This window comes from Pituophis catenifer, unplaced genomic scaffold, assembly GCF_029215685.1.
Source record: "Pituophis catenifer annectens isolate HBS135680 unplaced genomic scaffold, rPitCat1.0.hap2 SCAF_4, whole genome shotgun sequence".
Taxonomy (NCBI): domain Eukaryota; kingdom Metazoa; phylum Chordata; class Lepidosauria; order Squamata; family Colubridae; genus Pituophis; species Pituophis catenifer.
In genome coordinates this window covers 112,261,962-112,289,516 of record NW_027256884.1, presented here as the reverse complement: position 1 = coordinate 112,289,516, position 27,555 = coordinate 112,261,962, and the positions used below count along the sequence as shown (strand labels likewise).

General features: G+C 39.9%; 1 protein-coding gene across 1 annotated transcript in view; it reads right to left on the bottom strand.

Annotated features, from left to right (window-relative positions):
- EXPH5 (exophilin 5) overlaps positions 1–20,772 on the bottom strand; it is a 59,935-nt gene extending 39,163 nt beyond the window's left edge. The window contains exon 1 of the mRNA XM_070942858.1: positions 20,654–20,772. Within this exon, the coding sequence (XP_070798959.1) occupies positions 20,654–20,772 (119 nt within the window). The remainder of the gene's footprint in view (positions 1–20,653) is intronic.
- Between the last annotated feature and the right edge of the window lie 6,783 nt (positions 20,773–27,555).

The following is a 27,555-nucleotide window of genomic DNA, read 5'->3' as shown; positions in this document are numbered from 1 at the left end:
TGGTCACAATTGTGGTCATAAGTCAGGAACTACATATATGTCTCAAAAAGAAAATGGACGATCGGTTAAACTATGCTTTGAGAAAGTCTGGCCTTCCTTTATTCCAAATATATATATATCAGTTTTAACACTAACCATTGTCAAGATTGCTTACATCACAATTTGCATTCAAGTCATTTGCTTATCACTTAAAGCAGTGTTTTTCAAACCTGGCAACTTTAAAAAATGTGGACAACTCCCAGAATTCCTTAGCCAGGTTGGGAAATTCTGGGAGTTGAAATCTACAGATCTTAAAACTTTCCAAGTTTGAAAAACACAGAGGTAAACTATGGTGCTGCATCTGGCCTAATTGGATTTGGAAATTAACCTATGGTTGACCCTCCATCTGGCCTCTGGAAAAAGATAGTGGTACTATAAGCAGGGGTGGGGTGCTAGGGGTTCGCAGGGGTTCGGGAGAACCTATAGCTAAGATTCTGTGCAGTTCGGAGAACCCCCAAATTCCACTCCTGGCTGGCCCCGCCCACCCCTCCCAGGAGTCCCCATACGGCCCGTTTTGGATGCAGGTAAATTCAGGGCGCGTGCAGGGGCTTGGGAAGGGCAAAAAATGGGCCTACTGGAAGTTCGGGAAGGGCCTCCAGAGGGCCTCTGGAGCCTGGGGAAGCTGTTTTTGCCCTTCCGGAGGCTTGAGGAAAGCCTCCGGAGCCCGGGGAGGGCAAAAATGCCCCTCTGCTGTGGTGCAGGAGGCCAACTAGGCCATGCCCACCATGGCCACGCCCAACCAGCAAACGGGCAGAGAACCCCTTGCTAAAATTTTTGAAGCCCACCCCTGACTGTAAGTGAAATAAGGAGAGGCTCACTGTGCTGACCCTCAACTAACTTTTTACAGAAATATAAAAGAAAAACAAAGGATCCATCTCCACAAAAGGTATCTGTGATATTAAACCAAATTTATCAGTGGCTAATTATCTTATCAAATAGTTATCCCAGAAATACAGAATATAGAATAACAAAGTTAGAAGAGACCTTTGAAGTCTTGCTTAAGCAGGAGACCTTATGCTCCTTGCTTAAGCAGGAGACCTTATGCTATTCCAGACAAATGGCTATCTAATCTCTTCTTAAAAACTTCCAGTGATGAAGCACCCAGAAGGCAAGCCACTTCACTGGTTAATTGTTGTCACTGTTAGGAAATTTCTCCATACTTCTTGGCTGCATCTCTCCTTGATAAGTTTCCATCCATTACTTCTTGTTCTGCCCTCAGATGTTTGGAGAATAGGTTGACCCCCTCTTCTCTGTGACAGCCCCTCAAATATTGGAAGGCTGCTATCATGTCGCTCCTAGTCCTTCTCTTCTTTGTTAGATTAACATACCCAGTTCCTGTAACCATTCATCATATGTTTTAGCCTCTAGTCCCCCAATCATCTTTGTTGCTCTTCTCTGCAACCTTTCTAGTATCTCAATATCTTTTTTGTATCATGGTGATCCCTACTGGATGCAATATTCCAATGTGGTCTTACCCACATTGTATAAAGTAGCACTTTATACTTTAGCATATCATATAAAAAGAAGTAAAAGGGACATGGTGGCTCAGTGGCTAAGATGCTGAGTTTGTCAATCGAAAGGTTGGCAGTTCAGCAGTTTGAATCCCTAGTGCTGCATAATGGGATGAGTTCCCATTACTTGTCCCAGCTTCTGCCAACCCAGCAGTTTGAAAGCACACAAAAAATCCAAGTAGAAAAATAGGGACCACCTTTGGTGGGAAGGTAACAGGGTTCCGTGTGCCTTTGGCATTGAGTCATGCCAGCCACATGACCACAGAGATGTCTTCGGACAGCGCTGGCTCTTTGGTTTTGAAACGGAGATGAGCACCGCCCCCTAGAGTCAGGAACGACTAGCACAAATGTGCGAGGGGAACCTTTACCTTTATAAAAAGAAGTAGATACTGAATAAAAAAGCAAAGCTGCCCCAAACCCTGAAGTTCTTTTCGTTTCTGAACATAATTCACCCAGATACTTTTAAGAAAGACATACTGAGAAGAAAGGAATGGAATTCAAGAATTACAGCAACCTGATGGTTATCCATATAAGAACCAATAGTGCAGAAACGTATTATTGTCTTTTTGCTGCCTTCTGTTGAATTAGCAAACTAACATGTCTTTCACTAATAATGAAAGAGCTTGCAAGTGGTTCTTTTACACAAGTCTCTTAAATTTTAATCAGCCCATGAACAAGCCACAATTCATAACAAGGGAACATTTGACCTGAATGAGTCATCATGTGTTCAAAATTAGTACAGACTAATGTCTGTACTCAGAATTAGTACAAACTTCCGGAGTGGAAGATTGATCCCGCAGTCCGAAGTTCCACAATTTTTGTGTAAGACTGCATTAGAGGCTCTTCTCATTCTTCCAGTCTCCAATGTTCTCCTTCAGGAGAAATTTTGGGAATGTTGTAGGGCTAACATGGAGGTGAAGCAGGTATCATTCCATGTTGTTTAGAGTAGTGTTTCTCGGCTTCATCCACTGTAAGAAGTGTGGACTTTCACTCCTTCTGGGAGTGGAAATCCACACTTAAAATTGCAGAGAAACACTGGTTTAGAGGCTGTATGGGACTGAATGGGACAAAACCAGTGGTGGTATTCAGCCAGTTCTATGTGGTTTGAGCGAATAGATAGCAGCGGCTGTGGGAGGCTCCACCCACGAACCCAAATGTCATCACATCCTGTTTTTGACTCTCTGCACAGGTGAAGAAGGCTCTGCGCATACGCGGAAGTGCTGCGTGCAAGCAAAGCACGCACATGCTCACATTTGCAAACCGGTAGCGAAGGTAAGTGAATACTACCCCTAGACAAAACATGTTCTAACCGAATCCTAGCAAGAGAGAAGGAGATTATTTGTGCAGAATATCCACTTCTGTGTCTTTATTTGTACCTATTTTATGGGCGACCATCTTAACAAATGATTCTGGACAGCGAACAGGATTAAAATAAAAACAATTAAATACATAATACAAAAGCTCTATTTGCTCTTACATTGACCCTAGAATGATAGAGTCACTCTCTCCCTGAAAGATAGGAGACATACATTTTATAACATCTCAGAATGTTATGTATGCCAAGACCCTTGTGGAGAGAAAAAGGATGTTATAATCTAGATCGGGGTGTCAAACTCAAGGCCCGGGGGGCAGATCTGGCCCACAATGTGGTTAGATCTGGCCTGTGAGGCTGCTCTGGAAACAGTGGAGGACTGGCTCCCGGCGCCTCAACCCTGGCCCAGGTCAGCTGGGCACTGATGTAAAACTTAGTGGTGGCCATCTGGGCTGGAACGCAGTCAGCCTTAGATCAGCGAGGCTGCCCTGGAGTCTGTGAGTGGCCACCGCCACCTCCTGGGCGTGCGCTGGAGACAATGGATCCCCCCAGCCCCACCCAGGCTATGATGACCCAGTCAGCTGCGACAACCTGGCCATGACCACCCCAGCCATGCCCCCCCCCAGGTCAACCACAACCCTGATGCAGCCCACAATGAAATCGAGTTTGACACCCTTGATCTAGATGGTTGGTTTATTTTGGCTCATTAAAAGGTGTGGCAAGAAAACAATACTGGTAATCCTCGACTTACAATCGTTTGTTTAGTGATTGTTCAACGTTACAACTGCACTGAAAAAAGCGACTTATGCCTGTTTTTCACAGTTATGACCGTTGCAGCATCCCCATGGTCATGTGACCAAAATTCGGATGCTTGGCAAATGGCATGTATTTATGACAGCTGCAGTGTCCCGGGGTCACATGATCACCTTTTGCGACCTTCTGACAGGCAAAGTCGAGGGGGAAGGCAGATGTCAGCTTTGGAAGCCATATTAGGCCGGAAGCTTCAATGCTGCCACCTTCTCATGTGTGGGAAAGTAGGAGGGGGGATTAACGAGAGGAGTTGTTAGTAGACATAATAGCATTCTTCCTGTCAGTCAAGGTCAGGGCGATCCAGCATCTGGAGAAGGAGTGGTCAGGGGGCTGGGTCGAGATGGAACGGACGTTGATTGGAGCATGTGATCGACTGGGGAGAAAGGGGATGGTTTTGGGAGCTTTGACTTACTGAAGGAAAACCTGGGCTTTTCAGATTCGGATTTTCCCAGATGTGCCAGTTTGCCTATTCTAGTAAAGAGAACTTTGGAAAAATGCTCGCTTCCGCGTCTTTACTTGGAGTTGGGGTTTTCTAGAACGCTGACAGCAGATTCACTTAACTACCATGTTACTAACCTTAATGATTCACTTACAATTGTGGCAAGAAAGGTCATAAAATGGGGCAAAACTCACTTAACAGCTCTCTTGCTTAGCAATAGAAATTGTGGGTTCAATTGTAGGTCATAAGTCGAGGATTATCTGTACAGGGCTCAAATCTGCTGTACCATGACACCAAAGTCACAGTTTGTTTAACAGCAATCCCGCTTTTGTCCCCGGTGTACATTTTTTCAAAAAATTATTGCATTAAATACTTCTGTCAGTAGGAATCTATGAAAAAATACATTGCTTAAATTAGCTGCCTTCAAAATTGTCAGACCATTTTTCTCATATACTGGGATAATGAGAATTGTATCCCTGTATCTGAGGGAAAAGGACGATTCCAATAAGAAACACAAATCTACCAAGCAAAATGCAACAATTAACACAGTTATTAATTGTGAAAAACTAAATATAAAATGGGACTGCCCTAGAAAGAAGAAGGGAATAAGCCTTTGTTACAGATTATTATCTGACTGGTGATTCACCAGGAGTGTATACGTTTTCTTCACTTCATTAACCTCCCAGACAGCATGTTATTAGTATAATCAATATAATGAGTCTACATTCTTGGCATGCCTATCAGAAATACATAAACAATATTAGCACATTGTTAAAAAACGTTCTTCTTTTTGAAAAAAAAAAAAGAACTAGATTTTTCAAACCTCCTCATAAAATTCCTGCCAGGCATGACATTTTAAAAATAAAATTAGACTCTTTGTTTCATCACCTCTCAACAGAGTCTCCTTCAGCATCACCTCTCAATGATAAATACCTCAATCAAGAAAAAAACTCAAGAAAATACGAGCAAACTGGCAAACACTGTGATGTATCTATCACATTTAATTAAAATAAAATAAAAGCTAAAGTAGTTTGCTAGCCTGGTCACAGTAGGTGGCAGCACTGAGTTGACTTTGACTGAGCTGGGAAAAACCCATTGGGGTCAGATCTGCTCAGCGCTTTAAAAGAAACCACCAGGAAATTCTAACTTTGGGGGGGCTAGACCAAGAAGGGGGAAAATGTATTCAGTCTGAAGAATTCTTAGCAATGGGCATACTGATTCAGCTTTGTAAGATTTGAAAAACCCAGATCTCTAGGAATTATCCCAGTGGTGGGTTGCTCCCAGTTCGGTCCGGTTCTATAGAACCGGTAGTAAAACCGGCGGCAGGCTCCACCCACCCGCCACGATGTCATCATGGGTAATCTACGCATGCACAGAAGCGTGCGCGAGCAAAGCAAGCACGCATGCGCGTCCCGTTGCGAACCGGTAGTAAAGGTAAGTAGAACCCACCCCAAATTGTCCAAATTAGGGAAGTGTATGGAAGCATGCAAATGTGAGTAGATAAATAGGTACCACTTCGATGGGAAAGTAACAGTGTTCTGTGCGCCTCCCTAGAGTTGGACACGACTGGACAGGGAAACCTTTACCTTTTATGTTAGCCTCAGATATATGCAAGGTTAAGTACCAAGATCACAAAATGGAAATAATTAATAATCTGCCTCTCCTCCTGCACTCTGCCACTCCTCCTGAATCTCCTATGGCAGCTTTCCTCAATCTATTGCCCACTAACTATCACTGACATGCAAGATAATGGATGATGTCCCTTGAAGTCCAACATAACTGGAGGAAAAAGTGGCAGAGCCTTTGATTAATGTGCCAACAGGGCATATTACACAACTTTCCTCTGGACCTAATCCTAATGAAGGGAGGGTTGATTTTCATTTGAACTGCAGCAAGAGAGAAAAAGGCAAATGCTCCTTCCTGTACCTAATAATGTTCACTTTGATTGCTTTCTACCAATAGTGAAATCCAATTTTTTTTACTACCAGTTCTGTGGGCGTGGCTTGGTGGACGTGGTGTGGCTTGGTGGGTGTGGCAGGGGAAGGATACTGCAAAATCTCCATTCTCTCCCCACTTCTGGGGGAAGGATATTGCAACATCCCCATTCCCTCCCCACTCCTGGGGGAAGGATATTGCAAAATCTCCATTCCCACCCCACTCTGGGGCCAGCCAGAGGTATTTGCCGGTTCTCCGAACTACTCAAAATTTCCGCTACCAGTTCTCCAGAACCTGTCAGAACCTGCTGAATTTCACCCCTGCTTTCTACCCACTCAGCTTTCCTCACTCTCCGCTATTAGATTTTGACAGAATTTTCAGAATTTCTGAGGAACGTTTCGTATCTTCATAAAGAAAAAAACATGAATGATTCCAGCAGGATTCAGGAACATCTTTTTAAAATAGATTTTGACTAATTCAGAATCAGATGAACTGATTTTTGAGCTACACTACTAGATCTTACTTGGGATAAATCATCATCATCATTTAACGACCACATAATCCCTTGCCGGGTGGAGTCTGGGCAACTGAATGGAGCTAGCAGAGTGTTTTAATGGCCAGATGCTCTTCCTGTCGCCAATGTGGAGTTTTGTTCAGCAGATATATTCTCAGTGTGCCCAGAGAGAGAAATATCTGCCTCTACCTAGGATTGAACTCACAGTCTCCTGATTGTGAGGCGATTACTTGGGCTAAATAAATATAATGGTTCTTTGTTTTTTTTCAAAGAGATCCAGTCAACTGCTTTTTTCCTATAAAGGAGTTTTTCTTCTTTCAAAACAAGCAAGGAAATCAACTATCAAAAAAGTAGTTAATTCTTGATGCTTTTTTAAAAAAAATCTGTTCCTCTGCCTCATTACATTCCTTTTTACACAGCAGTTCTGTAAAAGAATAAGCATAATTCTCTATAAATTTCTCTACTCCCCACCCTGAGGGTTCAGAGCTACAGAAATGCAACTGGAGTCCATGAGAACAAACAACCTCTTAGGTGTGGTTGTTTTTCAACATACCATCTTTGTTTTAAAAATGCTCACTGGACAAATCACAGTCCACGGAATAAGACTATCCTCATTTGCAAACAGTGATCCTGACCCATGTCTAACCCAAGGAAATTAGTAGCACATTAGTAATTTGTGGATGGCAATAGTGTCATGCTTTCCTATGTGCAATGTAAGATCCTTTCAGCTATTTGATGGAAACACAGTGAGTCATAAGTGGCAATGGACATGTGTGGCCAAAGCTTTCATGCATGCTGACTGAGGAATTCTGGGAATTGAAGTCCACACATCTTCAAATTGCCAAGGATGAGAAAATCCACCTTGGGGCAATTTCACGTTTTGTTTTTCTTGATCCTCTCCTCAGTTTTATTTATTTCATTTGCTTTTTTTTTCTTTTTTAATTTATATGCCGCCCTTCTCCGAAGACTCAGGGCGGCTTACAATACGTTAAGCAATAGCCTTCATACTTTTGTATATTTATACAAAGTCAGCTTATTGCCCCCACAATCTGGGTCCTCATAAAATAAATTTCATTTATTTATAAGCTGCTTCAATCCAACTGATTTTGAATGGTATAGAATTTTCTATACCCATAACTTGGGTTAAAAAAGAGATGAAAGAATATCAAATCCTAAAATCTGCAAAATACAACACAACTACCAGAAATCCAATCTTTTCATTCATGGATCTCTGTTTCAAGAATTCAAATATTTTTGCTCCTTTGGATACTATTATGTTGCATATCTGGTATGGTATATGTATGGTAAACTACAATTAAGCAAAAGTTGGCTAGAACTACTTTAACAAATAAAACTTTAATAAGGTGACACTAGAGGATCATATATTTATATTTCATGCATTCCAGCTATAAAAGGGGGGAGGAACTGAATTTATGAATTTTATTATATGAGTGCTTCTTAACTCCTTTTCTAGCTGAAAGTTATTAACAAGGTCATTTTCCAACCCAATGACTGCCTTTGGTGCTTTTAAGCTTTTGTCCCTTGTGATTTTTTAATAGTTGTTTATTGTGTTCATTTACCCTAAAGCTATGGCTCAATTCCCTGTCAGATCACTTACATTCCCCCTTCTCTTTTGGGGGAGGACTGTTATTATCCCCTAACCTGCTATTTAGGATGCATTAAACTCAAAACATTTTATCTTCCCAGTTAACTTTTGCAGATCCACCCCTGGGCAGGAGCAAAGGCTGATTAAATTCTTCTGCCAAGCAGAGTCTGTGAAATGTTTTAACAAGTTGCTAAAGGGTAACTCTTAGATTTGAGAATGCAGAATTATCCATAAAATTTGAGTGTACAAATTGCTCCCGCAGTTATGGGATATCAAGAGTTTCCAGACAAAAAGGCAAGCATTCCTAGCGTGAGATCTTGCCAACTCTTTTAATTCAGAGGTGTCAAACTCAAGACCTGGGGGCCGGATCTGGCTCATGGGGTGCTTAGATCTGGCCCGCGGGGCCGCCCTGGAAATAACAAAGGATGGCCCATGGTGCCTCTGCCAGTGAAAATTGAGCTCAAGAGGGCTGCGTGTGGCTCTCCTGAGCTCCGTTTTCATTGGCAGAGGGTTTCAGGAGGCCATCCCAGCCGAAAATGGAGCTTGGGAGCCTGTTTTCACGGGTAGAGCATTTGGGCTACCACAGGTGCCCCCCCGACATAAGTGATGTCATGCTGGCCGCGCCACCTCCAGGTCAAACACAACCCTGACGTGGCCCTCAATGAAGTCGAGTTTGATACCCCTGTTTTAATTGATCTACCACTGTTTAGAAATGATCCCTGCAATTGCTCAAAAATCTTTTATTTGTTCAAACTTGATCTGCTGATTTTTCTCCTACATAAAAGGCAGAAGATCTTTAACCAAAAGAAGAAATGTTTTCATCTGCTTTTCCGAACAAGCAAGATCACATCCTCTACTTGTTCAAGTACTAGCACAAAACTTAAATGGAATGTGATCGTTGATCATTTGCCATCTATTGTTCTTCACAAGCACATTGATTTTTTTTGTTGAAGTTTTTCATTTATTGGAAGGACATTGGTTTTTGGTTTTGTTTTTTTCAACAAGGCTCCCGGAGCGTAAGACCCACTGCTGCCCAAAACCAGACATCTAAATTTCATATTCCACAAAAAGAAAAAAAAAACATCAGGATAGAACAGGGGTGTCAAACTCGATTTCATTGAGGGCTACATCAGGGTTGTGTTTGAACTTGGGTGTGTGTGGAATAAGCGTGGCCAGGGTGGGTGCGGCCACCAAGACATTACTTGTGTCAGGGGCATCTGTGGTGGCTCGAGTGCTCTCAGAGAAAACAGGCTCCCGAGCTCCATTTTCACTGGCAGAGGTACCACTGACCAGTCCTTCGATGTTTCCAGGGCAGCCCCACGGGTCAAATCTAAACACCCTGTGGGCCGGATCTGGCCACCAGGCCTTGAGTTTGACACCCATGGAATAGAAGATAGAAAAAAAGAACCAGAAGTTCTAGGACTTAGTTGCCTTACCAAGATTCTCATGACCACTAGATGACCCTTTTGACCTTGAATAAGCTGAACTGGTAACTGGTGCTTTGATGGAAGATTTGTAACTTACAGCAGACTGGGAAATTGAAAAAAATGTTCCAGAAGGCGGCGGTGGCAAACAGAAACAACCCTAGGAAAAGCAGAACTACCAGAATCACTGATGGACATTCCACCTTCTTTAGTTTCCTTGCCCTTTACTTAATGGAGGCTCTCTCAGAAATACATTCGTCCATCATGAAAATAATTAATGCTTTGCCCCGACTACTAGTCATTCCTTAATTTGTGACTTCAAATCCATTTTTTCTCTCCTCAGCATGTTTTCCACAAGTGCGGAGTCTGTTTTTTTCTGATCAACCACATGTTGATTCATTAGTTGCAACAAGAACTCATCGATCAGCTTGGTGCCCAAGCCTGACATTGTGGGCTGAGAGAGAGTGAGGGCCCAAAGTCATCCAACCAGCTTTCATGCCTAAAGTGGGATTAGAACTCATAGTCTCCCAGTTTCTAGTCTGGTGCCTTAACTACTAGACCAAACTGGCTCTCTGACTTCAAATCCAATGCTTTCCTCAAAATTTTAAATTAGCTCATTTGATGACGAGTCTGACAGAAAAGAAATCTTGCAGATTTCAGTGGGGCTTTTAACTGAATTGGTTGCAATTCCTGGCTAGGGATAAGGCATTATTTGCTTCATCAAAGCTTTTTGAGAAGTCACAACTGGATGGGTTCAAATCATACGCAAGCATGGCTTACAAGCATGGCTTACAAATCCATGGCTAGATTTTATAATAGGCTATGTCAAAATCAAACAAACCTTATTTATGTGTGAATATGATGTGTGAATCCAGTAACCATCTATCTATTTTAGTAACTTTTTAAAATGCCTTTTTTTCATTCCACTAATTACTAATTACTAATGTGATCAATACTCCCAAGGCAAGGGAGTATTTTACTCAGCAACAATTAATGACTCAATATATACATTATGTTCACTGTAATTAGAATTCAATAATAAGGTACTAATTATCACGTATGTTTTTAATTGACCTTCCTTCTCTCTTTAACTACAGAAAAAAATAACAATCCCTGTCCAACATAATTATTACACATTTTACCAGCACCTTATTTCTTGATTGTGCTAATGTGCCATAATGACTGTAGATAGATAATTACTTTGATGGAAAATGGTACCTCTTATCTTCTCCTCTCAAAAATGAGATCTACAGAAAATGGTTTCAGGGAGTAGAGAACTCTTGTCACTACACATTCAATTTAGATTGTGTGATGCAATTGATTGTCCAGTTCAGAGGTGAAATTCACTTACCTTCCCTACTGGTTCGCAAATGTGCATGCGCCGCATGCGCAGAGGCTGAAAATCATTGCAAAAAAGGGACGTCATGACGTCCGCGCGGGTTGGCGGGGCTTCGTGCAGTCGGCCCTACTGTATTGCGTGATCCGGTAGGAACTGGCTGAATTTCACCCCTGGTCCAGTTCATCTGTGTAGGGCCAGAGCTACGATAAGAAAGACTTTCTCTAATAAAGGAGAATATTCGTAACTCAGGGTTGAAATAAGGGGTCCTTGGTGATCTCTGAGCTTGGTTGTTTTCTTGCAGACATTTCATTACCGAAATTAGGTAACATCATCAGTGCTAGTAGATGTTACTCAGTAATGAAATGTCTATAAGAAAACAACTAAGCTCAAAGAGCATGAAGGGCTGTCTGTAGCCTAGGAACCATGACAGCAGTCTTGGAACTTCTGGCTCTAATGTCATCATCTTTCTTGTCAGTTCTTCTTCAATCTTTTGCAAGTCAGGAAGCAGAAAGCGCAACAAGAAAGAAGAGGATAGATCTCAGCTCTCCTTCCTCTGGGAGAGAGATATTGGTCAACTGGGGCCAGAAAAAGCAACTACTGAATTAACTACAGAAGCAAGCAGAGGATGAGTACCTTATCACTTTCATTTCATGGGTTTTCCAAAACCTTGAACCATCATTAAACTGGTGGCTACTGCTTGGGAATGCCCAACAGATTGCCATGTACCTTCTTTAAAAAGGAGAATGATATGCACATCCTATTTGAACTGACCTTATGATGCACATATAGAGAAAAATTTGATGTAATGGCTACATTCATGTTACAGTCTTAAATATGAGTAACTTCTCTGCATATAATTTTTAACCACGATTTACTCAATTTTTGAGTAAATAGTTAATACTCCCAATTTTTTGGGTTCACAGGAAACTGTGCACCATGAATGAAACATTCTGGCTAAGTCTGCACAACAGTCTAGAATAAAATGGGCTTGTTCGTTTTGTGTACGGCATATTGTTTGAAAATGGTCTATCTATGCGTCTTCTCTCTCTCTCTCTTTTTGAAACTGCAGGAAGAACATTTGTAGACTTGGGAAATTATTCTTCTTTTCTGAAAAAGGAAGGAGAACTCAAAAATTGGTTTATGACAGCAGGGACAGTAGTGCTAATGTGAGGAGCTGCAAATGGTCATAAATATGACCAGTCGCTGAGCACCCGAATTATGGTCTATGTGACTGCTGCGGACACCAGTCAGAACCTCAAAATCGGATCATAAGTATCTTTGGGGGGGGGGGAGTCCATTGTAACTCTGAATGATCACTAGGCGATCAGTGGTAAGTCAAGGATTGCTACTTGTAAGATTGAGTACATACGATCAGGTACAACTTTTATGCCATCATGAGGATAATGAAGAGTTAAAGCACCAAAGGAAAGTGCTAAAGTTACTGTAAGAAATGTGTTCTCTAATCATGAGACTAGGAAGATAAGCATCCGGTTGAGTATTATAACAAAATGCAGAGGGCGGGGAATTAGTATGTGTTATAAAACCATGGGTAAACAAGAATTATCGGTTGCATGACTTGTGGGTTCAAATCAAGCTGGACTAATAATACTCTGGAATCCCTGGAGATAATTGCTTCCTAATGCTTGTTTATTGAAACGGTGTAACTGAGACAAAAAAATATAGTTATCATTGTAATGCATTTTTTATTCTCTACTACTCAGCTTTCTAATGAAATAGAGATTTATTACAAGGGATCAAAACATTCTCATGTTTTGCCTTCATAATTGATCATTTAATAAATCTTCATTTATGCTAAGGGTTTCCCCCCTTCCACTTATTACATTTGGAGCCCACCCTGCTCTTAGACAACTGTGGGCAGCTCACAATTAAAAACCAATATATAAAATAACACAATTGACTGGATATTTATAGAACATTTCAGCTGTTTTTATGAAATCATTAAACAACTTTAACATAGCCAATTTAAGAAAGAAAATAATTGCATCCCATTAGTTTTATCCTCTATTAAATACTCTACGAAAGCAAAAGTTGGACTTTGAAAAAGCATAATTGGAAAAGATTATCAAAAAGCTTTTGATCATCGGTGTTCGAGGACAACCTGGGAATATTATGTATAGCCAAGAAACTAACAAATGCAATATCAAAAAAAAAAATGAACCCAGATTCCTCAAATGACCTCAAATGATCATATTTCGGGTATGTAATATGAAGATCTAGCTCTCTGAAGAGAAGTATATACAGGTAGTCCTCGACTTATGACAATTGGCCCCAAAATTTCTGTTTGTCCCATTTTACGACCTTTCTTGCTACAGTTGTTAAGTGAATCATTACACTTGATAATTTAGTAACATGGTTGATAAGTGAATTTGTCTTCCCCATTGATTTTGCTTGTCCAAAGGTTGCAAAAGGTGATCCCATGACCCTGGGCCCCAGCAACAGTCATAAGAATGAACCCATTGCCAAGCATCTGAATTTTGATCACATGATCATAGGAATGCTACAAAGGTTGTAAGTGTGAAAAATGGTCATAAGTCACTAAATGAACTGTTGTAAGTGGAGGGCTACCTGTAATGCTGGTAGGTTTGTAATATAGGGCAGGAGGGTAAATAAACCCACAGTTATACAATTTGTATTGGGCTCAGTTTAATCCTTGCTTTCCTCCATTAGTAACTCTTGTTTCACTCTTCTGTGCATCCCTGGAGCAGATGGAAAGAAACAATGTAGAGGTGATCCAAATGAAGGGGGGGGCTCTTATCTCTGTGTTTGGAGGCCAGAAAGAAAGATTAACCTTACATTATATTCTGTTCCAGTTCAGAAGGCACTTTGGTTTAGCTGACCTGCTCAGAAGCTAACTTTTGGTAATTGCAATTAGTCCTTGCTTAGCAACCGTTTTGACATTACGATGGATCCAAAAAAAGTATTTACAACCCAGATTGAAGTTCTCATGGCTACCCCTCCCCCTGTGATCACATGGTTGTATCTTGGGTGCTTGGCTACTGGCCTGCATTTATGGCCGTTTGCACCATTCTACAGTTACATGACCACAATTTACTTTTTTTTTTTTTTTTTGCCAGAAACTAGCATTTAATTCCAGGTTCCAGAAAAAAAACACTCATTGCAATGAGCTCACTTAATGACCACGGCATTTGCTTAATGACTGCAGTGTTTGCTTAACAACTTAAGCAAATTTGCTTAATGATCATAATGATTTGCTTCAATTTTTTGGTTTGCTACAAAAAAAAATCATAAAGTCAGATCAGCCACGTGATGACCTGATTAACGGCAACACAATTTACGACCGTAATTCCTATCTTGATTAGGGTCATAAATCAAGGACTCCCTGTAAAGTTTAATTTGGGCATGATCCTAATCCAGAAATTTGGTTACAATGGACTAGCTCTTTAACCTGGTTTAAATGAATGTGGTTTAAAGGTAAAGGTTCCCTTCGCACATATGTGCTAGTCGTTCCCGTCTCTAGGGGGTGGTGCTCATCTCCGTTTCAAAGCCGAAGAGCCAGCGCTGTCCGAATACGACTCCATGGTCATGTGGCTGGCATGACTAAATGCCAAAGGCGCATGGAACGCTGTTACTTTCCCACCAAAGATGGTCCCTGTTTTTCTACTTGCATTTTTTACATGCTTTTGAACTGCTAGGTTGGCAGAAGCTGAGACAAGTAACGAGAGCTCACCCCATTACATGGCACTAGGGATTCGAACCGCTGAACTGCTGACCTTTTGATCGACAAGCTCAGCGTCTTAGCCACTGAGCCACTGCATCCCTTAGAATGTGATTTAGGCACACTCAAAACTGATTCATCAGGGAGGGAAATTAATAGTACTCTAGAAATGTTCATTGCAAAATGAACTGCAATGTGGAACAATAGTCTACTAATGTACAGTTACATCATCTGTTTCTGCCATTGGTTCAGAGAAGTTATAATCAGCCTGAATATCAGGGAGAGGAACTCCACCTTTATACATAGGTTTAAATAAAAACAAATAGCCTGAAAACACCCTTCTAATACTTCCGTAGACTAGTTGGTACATAGCAACATATCTGTTTAACTGAAGATTGAATTAATTTCATTACTATGGTTAACAACTAGTCTCATTAAGCCTAGAGGTTCTTTAAAAAGGTGGCATAATTGGAATATTTACATGCTTGTGATTAGAGATAAAGGACAATTTTCTTCATATGATTATCTGCACACACCACAACACTGCTTAATTTATACCTTACATGTAGTCTAGTTAGGCAACTTTTTGTCTCTATTGTAATCTTCCAATCTGGTATCCTCCAGATGAATTTGGCCTACAAATTTAGGCAAGGCAGCCTGTAAGTTAGAATTTTAAATGGGCTTTAGGATGTGTATCCTTATTGTACTTGCTTACTAGGGGGGATAAATGCCATTGAGCAGTGGTGAAATGTAAAATTTGTTACGACCAGTTCTGTGGGCGTGGCTTGGTGGGGGGGGTTTAATGTGACTGGGTGGGCGTGACCAACTTTTTTTTTTAACTTTTAAAAACATTTTTTCTACAATCTTAAGAGGTTGCAGAAAAAAAATGCTTTTAAAAGCTTCTGACGATCAAGCAGCTCAGCTGGGATTGCCAGAAGCTTTCAAAGGCATTTTTTTTCTACAACCTCTTTGGCTGAAGAGGTTAAAGAAAAAAATGCTTTTAAAAGCCTCTGACGATCAGGCAGCTCAGCTGGGATTGCCAGAGGCTTTTAAAGGCATTTTTTTTCCTACAACCTCTTTGGCTGAAGAGGTTGCAGAAGAAAATGCTTTTAAAAGCCTCTGACGATCCCAGCTGAGCTGCGCAATCATTAGAGGCTTTTTCTTTCTACTTTTAAAAGGATTTTTTTGGCTGAAGAGGTTGTAGAAAAAATGCTTTTAAAAATTAAAAAAAAAGCCTCTGATGATCGCGCGGCTCAGCTGGGCATGGGGGGTGGGGTGCAGGGATTTTTGCTACCGATTCTCCGAACCACCTGCTGCCATCACTACTGGATCGGGCGATCCGGTCCGAACCGGGAGCATTTCACTCCTGCCATTGAGGTACTTTTGAGTAAACACATATTAATGTCTTTCCTTGAAGACATTTTGCTTCTCATCCAAGAAGCTTCATTGATTCTGGCAGAATGATGGGGACGGGGAGGAAGGATGAGTTCTGACACAATAGGGGTGGTAGAAGGATCATATTTCTTTGCAGTCATCTGGTTCTTAACACTTATGATCCTTCCATCCAGGGGTGAAATCCAGCAGGTTCTGACGGGTTCTGGAAGACCAGTAGCAGAAATTTTGAGCAGTTTGGAGAACCAGCAAATACCATCTCTGGCTGGCCCCAGGGTGGGGTGGGAATGGAGATTTTGCAATATCCTTCCCCCAGGAGTGGAGAGGCAATGAGGATTTTGCAATATCCTTCCCCTGCCATGCTCACCAAGCCACACCACGCCCACCAAGCCACGCCCACAGAACCAGTAGTAAATTTTTTTGGATTTCAGCACTGCTTCCATCCGCTCTCACTATCCTGCCAAAACTGATGAAGCTTCTTGGATGAGAAGTGCAACTTGTCTTCAAGGAAAGCCAAATAAAGTTCAGTTGCCTTTTGAAAAAAACACTTTTGAGACAACCATAACCTAGATGATTGAGAATCCCCATAGACTCATATCTGTGTTATACAAATGTGACTTCTCACTGGACATGGAAGAGGAGTGGCATAACAGCATTTTTGTGTGTGCAATTTATTTTTTTATGCTAATGGGAAGCAATCCAGATACAGTGGTACACAAAAAAGGCCAATTTCTATTTGCCTTGGGATAATGCTCCTAATTAAATTCCAAGCTAAGCCATTAATTTCCTTAAGGATAAGGAGAAAAGTTGAGGTTTGTGAATTAAATAATTTCAAACACTCCCTTTGTTTCAATGATAGATATTACCCAGTTAAATAAGGGCATATTCAAATGATATGTGTTGAAACATGTGAACTCAATCAGCACCAGTGAATACTTGCCAAATCAAAGCTAGTTTTAATCTGTTATTTTACTGCCATGTTTGGGCTGCCATGCTGCCGAGAATTGGGGGACTTAAAATCCAGCATATCCAGAGGCAGTAGATTTGAGAATCTATTCTGTGGGCCAAGCTTATTATAACATACGAGGTGGACAAATTATGGTCTTTAGATTGTTAAACGGAGATAGAAGGTAGTAGAAGATATACCAGTTGATCTTTTCAGTATATTGCAGCTATCCAACTGTTTAAAAAATTAATATTTTACTGCCACCTAGACTAAACTGTGGAAATGAAAAAAGCTTAGAAAAACAGTGAATTTTTATGGGTTAAGAATTTTTAAGTAGCAGCCTATTATTTTTTTTCAATTTTATAATGTATTTTTATTTTTTTCTCTGGTTCTAGTTAGTAGACCTTGGATTTCTAGCAACCAAAAACAACAAATAGATTTGAGAACCAGGAAGTTCTGTTCAACTTTAATATATGTTCAGAATGGATATATATTCGTTTCTCATCAAATCTATAAGCAGCAATTTTTAAAATTAAAAATATCACTTTTTAATAAAGATAAAACTGTCAAAATTGGCTGATCAGTCTAAATCCCATTTGCCTAAATTTCCATGTAGATATCTTGGAATGCTGAAAGAGAAAGAGGGAATTAATAGCAATATTAATACCTGCAAAGTTAATTTATAAAATCATCCCTGCCCTTCCTCCACAAAAAGCTTGGAACACTTTTCTCCTCCTAAAAAGACTTCATAGGGTCGATGCTAGGAGTAAGACCCTTCAACAAGTACTTTGCAACCTATTAGTGAACTCCCTAGGGTAGATATTGACAAGGAGTATTATCAAAAATGAAGATGTAAAATCAACATTATCCATGATGAGTTCATTAGTATTTATGTTCTCTAGTGGATGTCCAATTTAGGCTCCAAGAACAGTCCTGTGACCTGTGGACTTCAACTCCCAGAATCCCCCAGCCAGCTAAATATATTGGGATGACAATTTCCCAAATTTCAAGCAGCACAGCTGAATTCTCAGAGATGCAGCTTTAATATATTTGGAAGATGGTACACTGGAAAAGGAAGAACAATACTTTCACAGCACTCAGAAGAACTATGTGGACATAACACATTCTATAAGAAAGACTATGAAGAGTAAAGTATAAAAACAAATAAAAGTATCTAATGTTTAAGTTGGGATAACTCATGATATTTTGTACATGAGATTTACGATAAGATGGCATGTAACTAAATAAGAATCACTGACCTAAGGCAAAGCAATCCCATTCCAGCTGCTAATCACCCAACTGAACTCTTTGGAGCTCAGGATCACCCTTTCTTATGCAAGCAAGCTACAGAGCAAAGTCCCCTAAAGAAAGAATTAAGAGAGCTTGGGAGGAATTTTAAAAATGAAACAAAGTCCAGAAACAAAGCAGTCTATGTTCAGACAACAGCTTCATGTTGTCTTGTTAGGAGCCAATACTAAGTTTGTTTATATATTTATTTATAAGATTTATAGATTGTTTCATTCAGGCTCTACATTGTATAGTATAGAAAATTAACGTTATGCACCCTTCAAATGAAGATGACGTCTTTAATATGCAAATGAACTGGCAGCAGACAAAGTATTCTGAAAATTAATGTCACAAAACTCAGGCTCAAATCTTTCAATTTGCAAGTATATAGGTAGTCCTTTACTTATGACCACAATTAAGCCCAAATTTTCTGTTGCTAAGTGAGTTTTGCCCAATTTTACAACCTTTCTTTCTGCAGTTGTTAAGTGAATCATTGTGGTTGTTAAGTTAGTGACATGATTGTAAAACGAATCTGGCTTCCCCATTGACTCTGCTTATCAGAAGGTCGCAAATAGTGATCACATGACTCTGGGACACTGCAACCATCATAAATATGAGTCAGTTGCCAAGCATCTGAATTTTGTTCACATGGCCATAGAGATGCTGCAGTGATCGTAAGTGTGGAAAATGGTCATAAGTCATTTTTTTCAGTGCCATTGTAACTTTGAACAGTCACTAAATGAACTGTTGTAAGTCGAGGATTACTTGTACTCAATTTGTCTGTATAGTGAATATTACAAATGCTAATAGTCAAAAACAAATGAGCATATTGTAGTGGAAGAAGCTCAAATATGTGTTGGAGTTTTCTTATAGCAGAGGTGTCAGACTCATGATGTCATGGTGGCGTCACATGACGTATTGGGACTTTTTTCCTCTTCGCTAAACCAGGCATGGGCGTGGCCAGCATGTGACACATCCGGCCAGTGGGCCGGGAGTTTGACAGCCCTGCCTTATAGATTTAGTTTGAAAAGAAATCCACTACATACAATGAAACTAACTCTCAAGGAGTTGGACACAGGAAGCCTGTGATTTTAATCAGATACTTGAACTCATGGTATTCTGAAATAAACTGAAATTGACAAGACTCGTTTTCATATGGCACTATCACAGCTGAGTCTCCTGATCAAAATGAGTACTACATGAAAAGCCTTATCTATGAGGCTTTCTATGATGCAATTTCAGTAAAACAGTTTTATGATTCCATTCATTTGACCCAAATTTGACTTTTGATGCTAATATGTAGGATGGTTTGTAATGCTTATATATGCATGCAGCTGGCTCATAATGAGATGAATTGCTGGGAGGCAGTGATGCTTACAATTTCCCCAGTGAAGGGAGCATATCAGAATAAACCTTTCCTTGGGAACAAACCTTAAGGCGCTGTCACAAAGGAAAATGGAAATACTTCTTTTCAATGTTTGAAGGCTAGTATTATGTATTATAAACCAGTACTAAAAGGCCATTTAATACACTATCCTATTTTTTTTTTATCCAGAAGCAAATCCAAATGTACTCAGCTGGGTTTACTTCAGATAAATTTATCAAAGCGCTCTGTTGAAATATCCAAGATGTACCAAAAAAAACCAACACAACAACAACCCAACAACTTTGGAGATGAACCAGGATATGGTCAGTGCCTTCCCTTCTCTTTATCCTGTGTGCAGAAGAGAAAGAAAACAGCCCAAACATTTTTAAAAGTCTAAGAAAAAGAGATATAACTTCATACCAATCAACCAGGAATCTAGAAGAGTTGTGGACTGGAAATAATTTGAATTCAAGTTTTGGAACTACTGTAGAAAAAAACGAGCATCTCAGAAAACGTCCCTCAGAGTACCTGCTCCTGTCCTCCCTTCTCTGCTGCTCTATTTTTTACTCTCAGCAATACTACCAATTTGCCAAGCAGCTGAAATCTGCCCGCATTGTCTCAAGACCAACCGGTTTCTTTTCTAACTCAACAATTTTGTCGTTCTTGTAAAGAAAATGTATGCTGGCTGAAAAATCCGGGAATTAAATAAACGTACGCCCAAGTCAGACTGGAGTGAAGCAACCTACAGCTGTGAAAAAGCACCTGGGGTTCAGGAATTAAAAATAAATAAATAAATGAACTAATGTTCCAATGCTCAGGAAGGACCAAGGTGAGATCCAAGTAGCCGTTTTACCCGGTATCCTAAAAGGAGCATAAAGATTTAGATAGCATCTCTCGCCCATGCCTTCTTCCAAATGTGTTGCCCTCCAGATGGGTAGGATTAAGCTTTCCACATTTTGGAAAAAGCAACAGGTTTGCAAAGAATTTAGTTTGGTGCAGAACTGCAAAAGCGACCCGCCAAGAGAGGATCTCCTACCTCAGCCTTTCTTTTTCGGCTTTTTTGAGTTGGGAGTCCCGCTCCAACACCTTGAGGATCTGCCGGGCTTCCTCGCCATTTAAGAAACTCAGATCTATGCCGCGGGATGACCGACTCATTCTGGATTTTGGTGCTCTGGAGATCAGCCTGGGCTGTTCACCTTTGACTCTCGCGTTGCGTCACAGGCATCGCCCGGCCTGGAAAGCGCAGCTTCGGATCCGACAAGTGAATAAAGAGGCGACCAGAGTTGGCTCGCGAACCGGGATAAGGCGAACTAAAACCGGTAGTCAACGCGCCCAGCCCCTACCTGCCCGAGAGACACCTGTGCGATTGACAGCTCGCTTGACTTATCCCAGCGATTGGCGCTTGAATCCGAAAGTCGGTACGCGCCAATCGCTGACTCGGAAAGGGGCGGGATCTCCCTCTCTCTCGAGGTGTCTCTGGGTCGCCGCGTTTCTCCTTCTCAAATATTTGCTTTTTAAAGGCTTCGGGACAGAAATGTTTGCTTTGGCTCCGGCCGACGCATTGGTAAAGCTGTGAGAGATAATATACTGGAAAGATAGACCAAAGGAGTGAAGAATGTAACTTCAGATCAGTGGCACAAGTTTTAGAGGTGCTGTTATTTTTAACATTCAAAGAGACTTGGGGGGAAAAAAAGTCAAATAGCTATAGTAGAAATTGAGCCATAATACCCTGAATTTGTATTTGGCATATAATATGTGAACTCGATCGCTGGCTTTTAAAAGGTTGTGTCATGGCTTACCATAATCCTCCCCACCTGGATGCATCAACTCTCAGAACTCTTTTTGAGTACAGGTAGTTCTTGACTTAACAACAGTTCATTTAGTGACCGTCCGACGTTAGAACGGCACCGAAAAAAGTGACTTAAGACCATTTTTCACGCTTTTTAAAAAAGTTTTTTTATTTTTTAAACAAACAAACATTTAATACATCAGTCATTCCTTCCATGTGACATCTCGGTTTTGTCTCCAATAGTTCTTTTTGTTGTTTCTTCTGTCTTCATTTTCATCCAATCCATTTCAACAATTCATCACTAACAGAATATTCTGATTATAGCATTTTTATACATAACTATTAATTTACTTATTTGTATCTCTTTTCTAACCAATAGTAGAATTGATTCCATATCTTAAAGTATTCTGAATCTTCTATTTGTTTAATCATCATTTCTGCACAATATAAAAAAAAAATAATTACTTCTCCTTCCAAAGGTATTTTCCCTGCTTTCCAATGTTGTGCATAAACAATCCTTGCAACTATTATTACATGTATAATCAAATAGATATTTTCTTTACTATTTTTTTCTGGGAGGATACCCAATAGGAACAGCTCTGGTTTTAAATCAATACATTGTTTTGATTTATAGATGGCATATGCCCCCTGAGAAACTGGCAAAAATGTTTAAAGATAAATCAGCTAAATGTTGGAAATGTCACCAGTTACCAGGTTTTTATTATCACATGTGGTGGACGTGTTCAGAAGCTAAAAATTATTGGAATTATTATTATTTTTTTTAATTTGATTTATATGCCGCCCTTCTCCGGAGACTCAGGGCGGCTTACAATGCGTTAAGCAATAGCCTTCATTCTTTTGTATATTTTATACAAAGTCAGCTTATTGCCCCCACAAACTGGGTCCTCATTTCACCTACCTTAGAAAGGATGGAAGGCTGAGTCAACCTTGAGCCTTGGAGAGATTCGAACCAGCAGAAATTGCAGGCAGCTGTGTAAATAACAGGGTGCACTAAACCCCTGTACTTATCAAGGCTTTTGATAATATGTCTGGAAGAAAGGATATAACAACATATTGATTTAAAAACGTTTTTCACACTTATGACCATTTCAGCATCCCCCTCTGGTCATGTGATCAAAATTCAGACCCTTGACAACTGACTCATATTTATGACGGTTACAGTATCCTGGGATTACGTGATCATCTTTTGCAACCTTCTGACAAGCAAAGTCAATGTGGAAGTGAGATTCATTTAACAATTGTTATTAACAATTGTTAACATCTGCAGTGATTCCCTTAATGACTGGCAAGTAAAGTTGTAAAATGGAGTAAAACTCACTTAATAAATGTCTCACTTAGCAACATAAATTTTGGGCTCAATTGTGATTGTAAGTCGGGGACAACCTGCAATAAACATGAAGGGGGGGTGGGATTCTGGGAGTTGAGAACTACACATATGACACACAGATTAGGGAGAGCTACTTTAACCTGTGTGAATCCAGCCAGTCCTGATTTGTTAAAAAAATTAAGCAAACTATCATCTGGTTTTAGCCAACCCTGAAGAAGATGGATAAGGAGAAATGTGGGGACCAGTTCATGTAGTGATTGGTGAGGCAGATGTACACATGCAATGGTGCATCTAGAGTTGAATCTCGAAAGCAAAGTCTGGCCAAAAATGCATCTAAAGATTAACAAGTAATGAAGGCAAAGGTCAAAAGTTGGATAGCAATAGTTAGAGGGTAAGGTCTAGAAAGTTACAGCTGTTCATTTTCATATTGTTACTTTAAAAATATCTTAGACTTGCATATAAAATGGTTCTAAAGCAGTATTTTTCAAACTTGGCTACTTTAACATGTGTGGACTTCAACTCTCAGAATTCCTCAGCTAGCATGCAAGTTAACATTTATCTTGCCCAGTGGTGAAAGTGGTTAACATTTATTTTGCTTCAGTGGTGAAGTGGAAGAATTTACTACTGGTTCTGTGGGTGTGGCATGGTGGGCGTGGTGTGGCTTGGTAGGAGTGGCTTGGTGGGCATGGCAGGGGAAGGATACTGCAGAATCTCCATTCCCACCCCACGGGGAGGATACTGCAAAATCTCCATTCCCACCCCTCTCCAGGGGAAGGATACTGCAAAATCCCCATTTCCTCCCCACTCCTGGGGGAAGGATTTTGCAAAATTTCCATTCCCACCCCACTCTGGGGCCACCCAGAGGTGGTATTTGCCGGTTTTCCAAACTACTCAAAATTTCCGCTACTGGTTCTCCAAACTACTCAAAATTTCCGCTACTGGTTCTCCAGAACCTGTCAGAACCTGCTGGATTTCGCCCCTGATTTTGTTTCAGAAAAAGATGCAGGGTTTTTTTTTTTTTTGGCCTGTTTCTTCCAAGCAATGGCTGATTAGGGGGGAAAAAAACTCATATTCATGTTTTAAACCATTATTCTACACCGGGACCTCTTTTTTAAAAAGTATTTTTAAAAAAACTTTAATGATCAATATAGTTAGATACATTTTCCCAGACATAGAAAGTACTGCAGACTTTTACAGAACACAATATAACTCATAGACTCTTCAATTTTTTATGTCTAAATTTATCTATGGGTTGGTTTCTGTCAAAGGTCTGTAATACTTTTTAAAATCACATAAAACTACCCTCAACATCTGGATGAAAAATTTGAGGGGATAATTAGCACCACATATAGTTTAATGTTACTAAAGCAGGTGCTAAGATATATATAATATTAATGAATGAGCCATCTAGTTTTATTCTTAGACTTTCCTGTTTGATATAGTGCTATAAATGGAGAGTTTTATATTCTATAGCGAAAATTGCAAAAATGGCAATGTTGCAAAAAGAAAAAAAGCTAGTTGAAATACTAAAAAAAAAAAAAAGCAGAATACGGAAAAATTGTGATAACCTGATAGCAATTAGCCCAGAGGTGCTGAAGAACTGTAGAATCCAGTCTGTTCCTGTTTGAATTAATTGCTCTGGGAGATAACTGTGATAATTACAAGATAACGTGCAAGACAAGTTTAATTAAATCAATTAATTAAATTACAGGAAAAGTTACACTATGGAACAAATGCAAATATGTAGTACTCCTTGGTTCTACAGTAAAAATAGAAATGATAAGAAAGTCCTTGATGGAATGACCAAATTCCTCCCTAACAATCAGTGCCCTGTTTTAGCTGTGTAAAGTTTTTTTTTAAGTGTCACTAAATTGAAAGTTGATAATTCAGATAAAGTTTAACAATAAACTTCATATACCTCCCAACTTCCAGAGGCTCTGGGCAGTTTCAATCCCTTGTTTTAGTATTTATATAATTTAACCACAATAACACATCACTTATTCACAGATGCCTCTATAGATCCAAGCTTACAAATATGTTATTATATGGCATTCGGTGTGTTTTTCTTGTTTGTGGTGTTAGAGAAAACTGTGCATATGTATAGGTTTTGGTTTTTTTTTAATTTGATTTATATGCCGCCCTTCTCCGAAGACTCAGGGCGGCTTACAATGTGCTCAGCAATAGCCTTCATACTTTTGTATATTTATACAAAGTCAGCTTATTGCCCCCACAAACTGGGTCCTCATTTCACCTACCTTAGAAAGGATGGAAGGCTGAGTCAACCTTGAGCCTTGGCGAGATTTGAACCCTGCAGTAATTGCAGGCAGCTGGTCTTAATAACCAGCTTAATAACAGGGTGCCTTAAACCCCTGTACTACCAAGGCTCTTATTTGCAGCCATTCATGAGAATAAGTCTCTAAGGTCTGAAGTAAAATTATGTGAAATTTTAATAGTAAGTGTATTGACTTCTTTGATCCATGTGATCCTTGTGTTGTGTGTGAGAGCTCCCATTATAAAATTAATATGAAGAACAATGTAGGAAAATAGAATCCACACTGAAAGGCTAAGATGAGGACAGTTGTGAAAGTTGTTGACCACTACTTACAGCAACCAAAAATCTTTAAGCATTTTTTGATCCACAAAATGCTGTTCACCTCACTGTAACTCTTATTATATCAAGATACTGTATAGCCATATGCCAATCTTAAATGGCATATGGGTATATCTTGATATATTTCTGTAGTGAGCAGTTGCTCATGGCCCAATTGTATAATTTACATGTGCCTTCGAGGTGCTGTAGTACTTAGCAGATGGACTCAGGACTGCAATTGTGGAGATTAATTATGCTTTTCATCAACACTCTGGCTTTCTCACCATAATCCAACTTGTTTTCAACCTTCTAAACTAGTCTGTTGACTGGGAAGTTGTTTTTCCATTCCCTCTTTTAAAGTAAGCTTCAACATGTAAATAAAATAAACTGCCAGCCCCGCCAGCTGCTTTATATGAACTGAGAAGGAAGCGCTACAGTACTTTGGTCTTTACCTCAGGCCAATTTTCTGTTTCACCAGTATCATAGCGTATACTATTGTAAGACACTCCAATGATTAATATTCTAACTAAGAAATTGCTGAGTTGTTGGCTAGATATAGCCAGCACTCAAAAAAAGCATCAGCTTTCTCATTATTGAAACTTAAATGTATTTTCCTCAAGAGATCCATGGGTTGTTTTTTTTTTTTTGGAAGTTCTACAACCTCAGAATGACATTGGCAATTGTCAAACTAAGCACACTAGAAGCAGTTCCACTGTTTCAATGTAAAATTGCCTTGACTAGATCGAGCAAGAGGGAAGCAGTTTTTAAAGAAAATGAATATTGTTGGAGGGGAGGATTAGAACAATTTTCTTCTTCATTTCTGTTTTAAAAATGGAAGCTAACTGGGCCAGTTAGAGCAAGGGCTGTTTTGAGAACAAACCTGGGATGGGTGTGGGAAGAACCATGCATATTATTTTGTGTTCTGTCGGTGGAAAATAAGATATACATAGACATATAACAAATAAAGTACAATGTTTTCTGAATCTTTTGTTTGTGGGGTAGATCAAGGTGTTTAATCTTTGTTTGATCTTTGCAATGCCATGATCATTTAATATTACATGTATATTTATAGAGCTGGATTTCTGTTCCCCTCACTTTAGCTTTATTTAAATCACTGTACATAAAAATGAATACAAAACTAATCTATACAATACCGTAGAACTAAATTAGAATAAATTGTCAATTGAAGCTGGCAAGCAATGTCCCGCCTAAACAATCCTCACTTTACAGAAAGTCGGTGATAGGACATTAGGTGCAGCTATGGGGCCGCAATGGAGAAGATCTCCATTTGGGTTTATGTCTTTCTTATCTCAAGAAGCTTGGACTATAAACGTTTCTCTCAGGGATGATGGCACAGGATGGTCAGAATCCATTTGGTGGAGATGTTTCTTAAAGTAATCCAAAGCTGTGTCATATAAATCCACACCTTCAATTGGTCTCAAACGTTTTGATACCCAGGGCAACAATGGCAGTAACAGCACTATGCATCAAAAATGGACTTCTCTTGCTAGCAATCTAATCATTATATTTTGGATCAAATGTAGCTTCTGAACAAGCAAAATCAAGCAAAAAAGGATTCATACAAATTTTCTTCAGTGTATGTGTTTTTAATGGTAAAAATGTGTGGTTTGCAGAATCTCGAGAAACTCTCCAGATCTCCTTTATTTTTGAGTTTATTAATGCAGTCTTTTTGAAATGTTTGAATGTCTCTTTGCATAACAGACTAAGTCTGTTTATTAGATTAGCTAGCTAGTTTCTAAAGATATAGCTCTTTTTTCTGATTTTCAACACCATCTCCTGCATCTGAAGACTGGGCACAAATTGTCAAAAACAGCTGGATTGAGAAAGAGCCTCTTCAAAAGAGATTATAGCACTGCCTCCTTCAGGGTTGGTGGCACCTCACCCTGTCTCAAGACAGGCATTAATCTCTGCCCAAATCCAGTCCAACATGTCCTTCCCATTGCCTGAAGGAGTCAGGCTAAGCAAGAATCCATCCCATGACAATGCTCCTGCTACACAGTTCCCATCCATTTCCTCAAATTCCACACAAAGAATCTCAAATAATATTGCAATACACCACCTTGTTAAAGGTGGCAACTGGTATTCGGGACTAAATGAAGTATCAGCAACTTTATCTGTACTGCCTACTACCACCAATAGCATCCCACTGGCCGGTACGCTCTCATAGAGAGGGGCTCCTCCGGGTGCTGT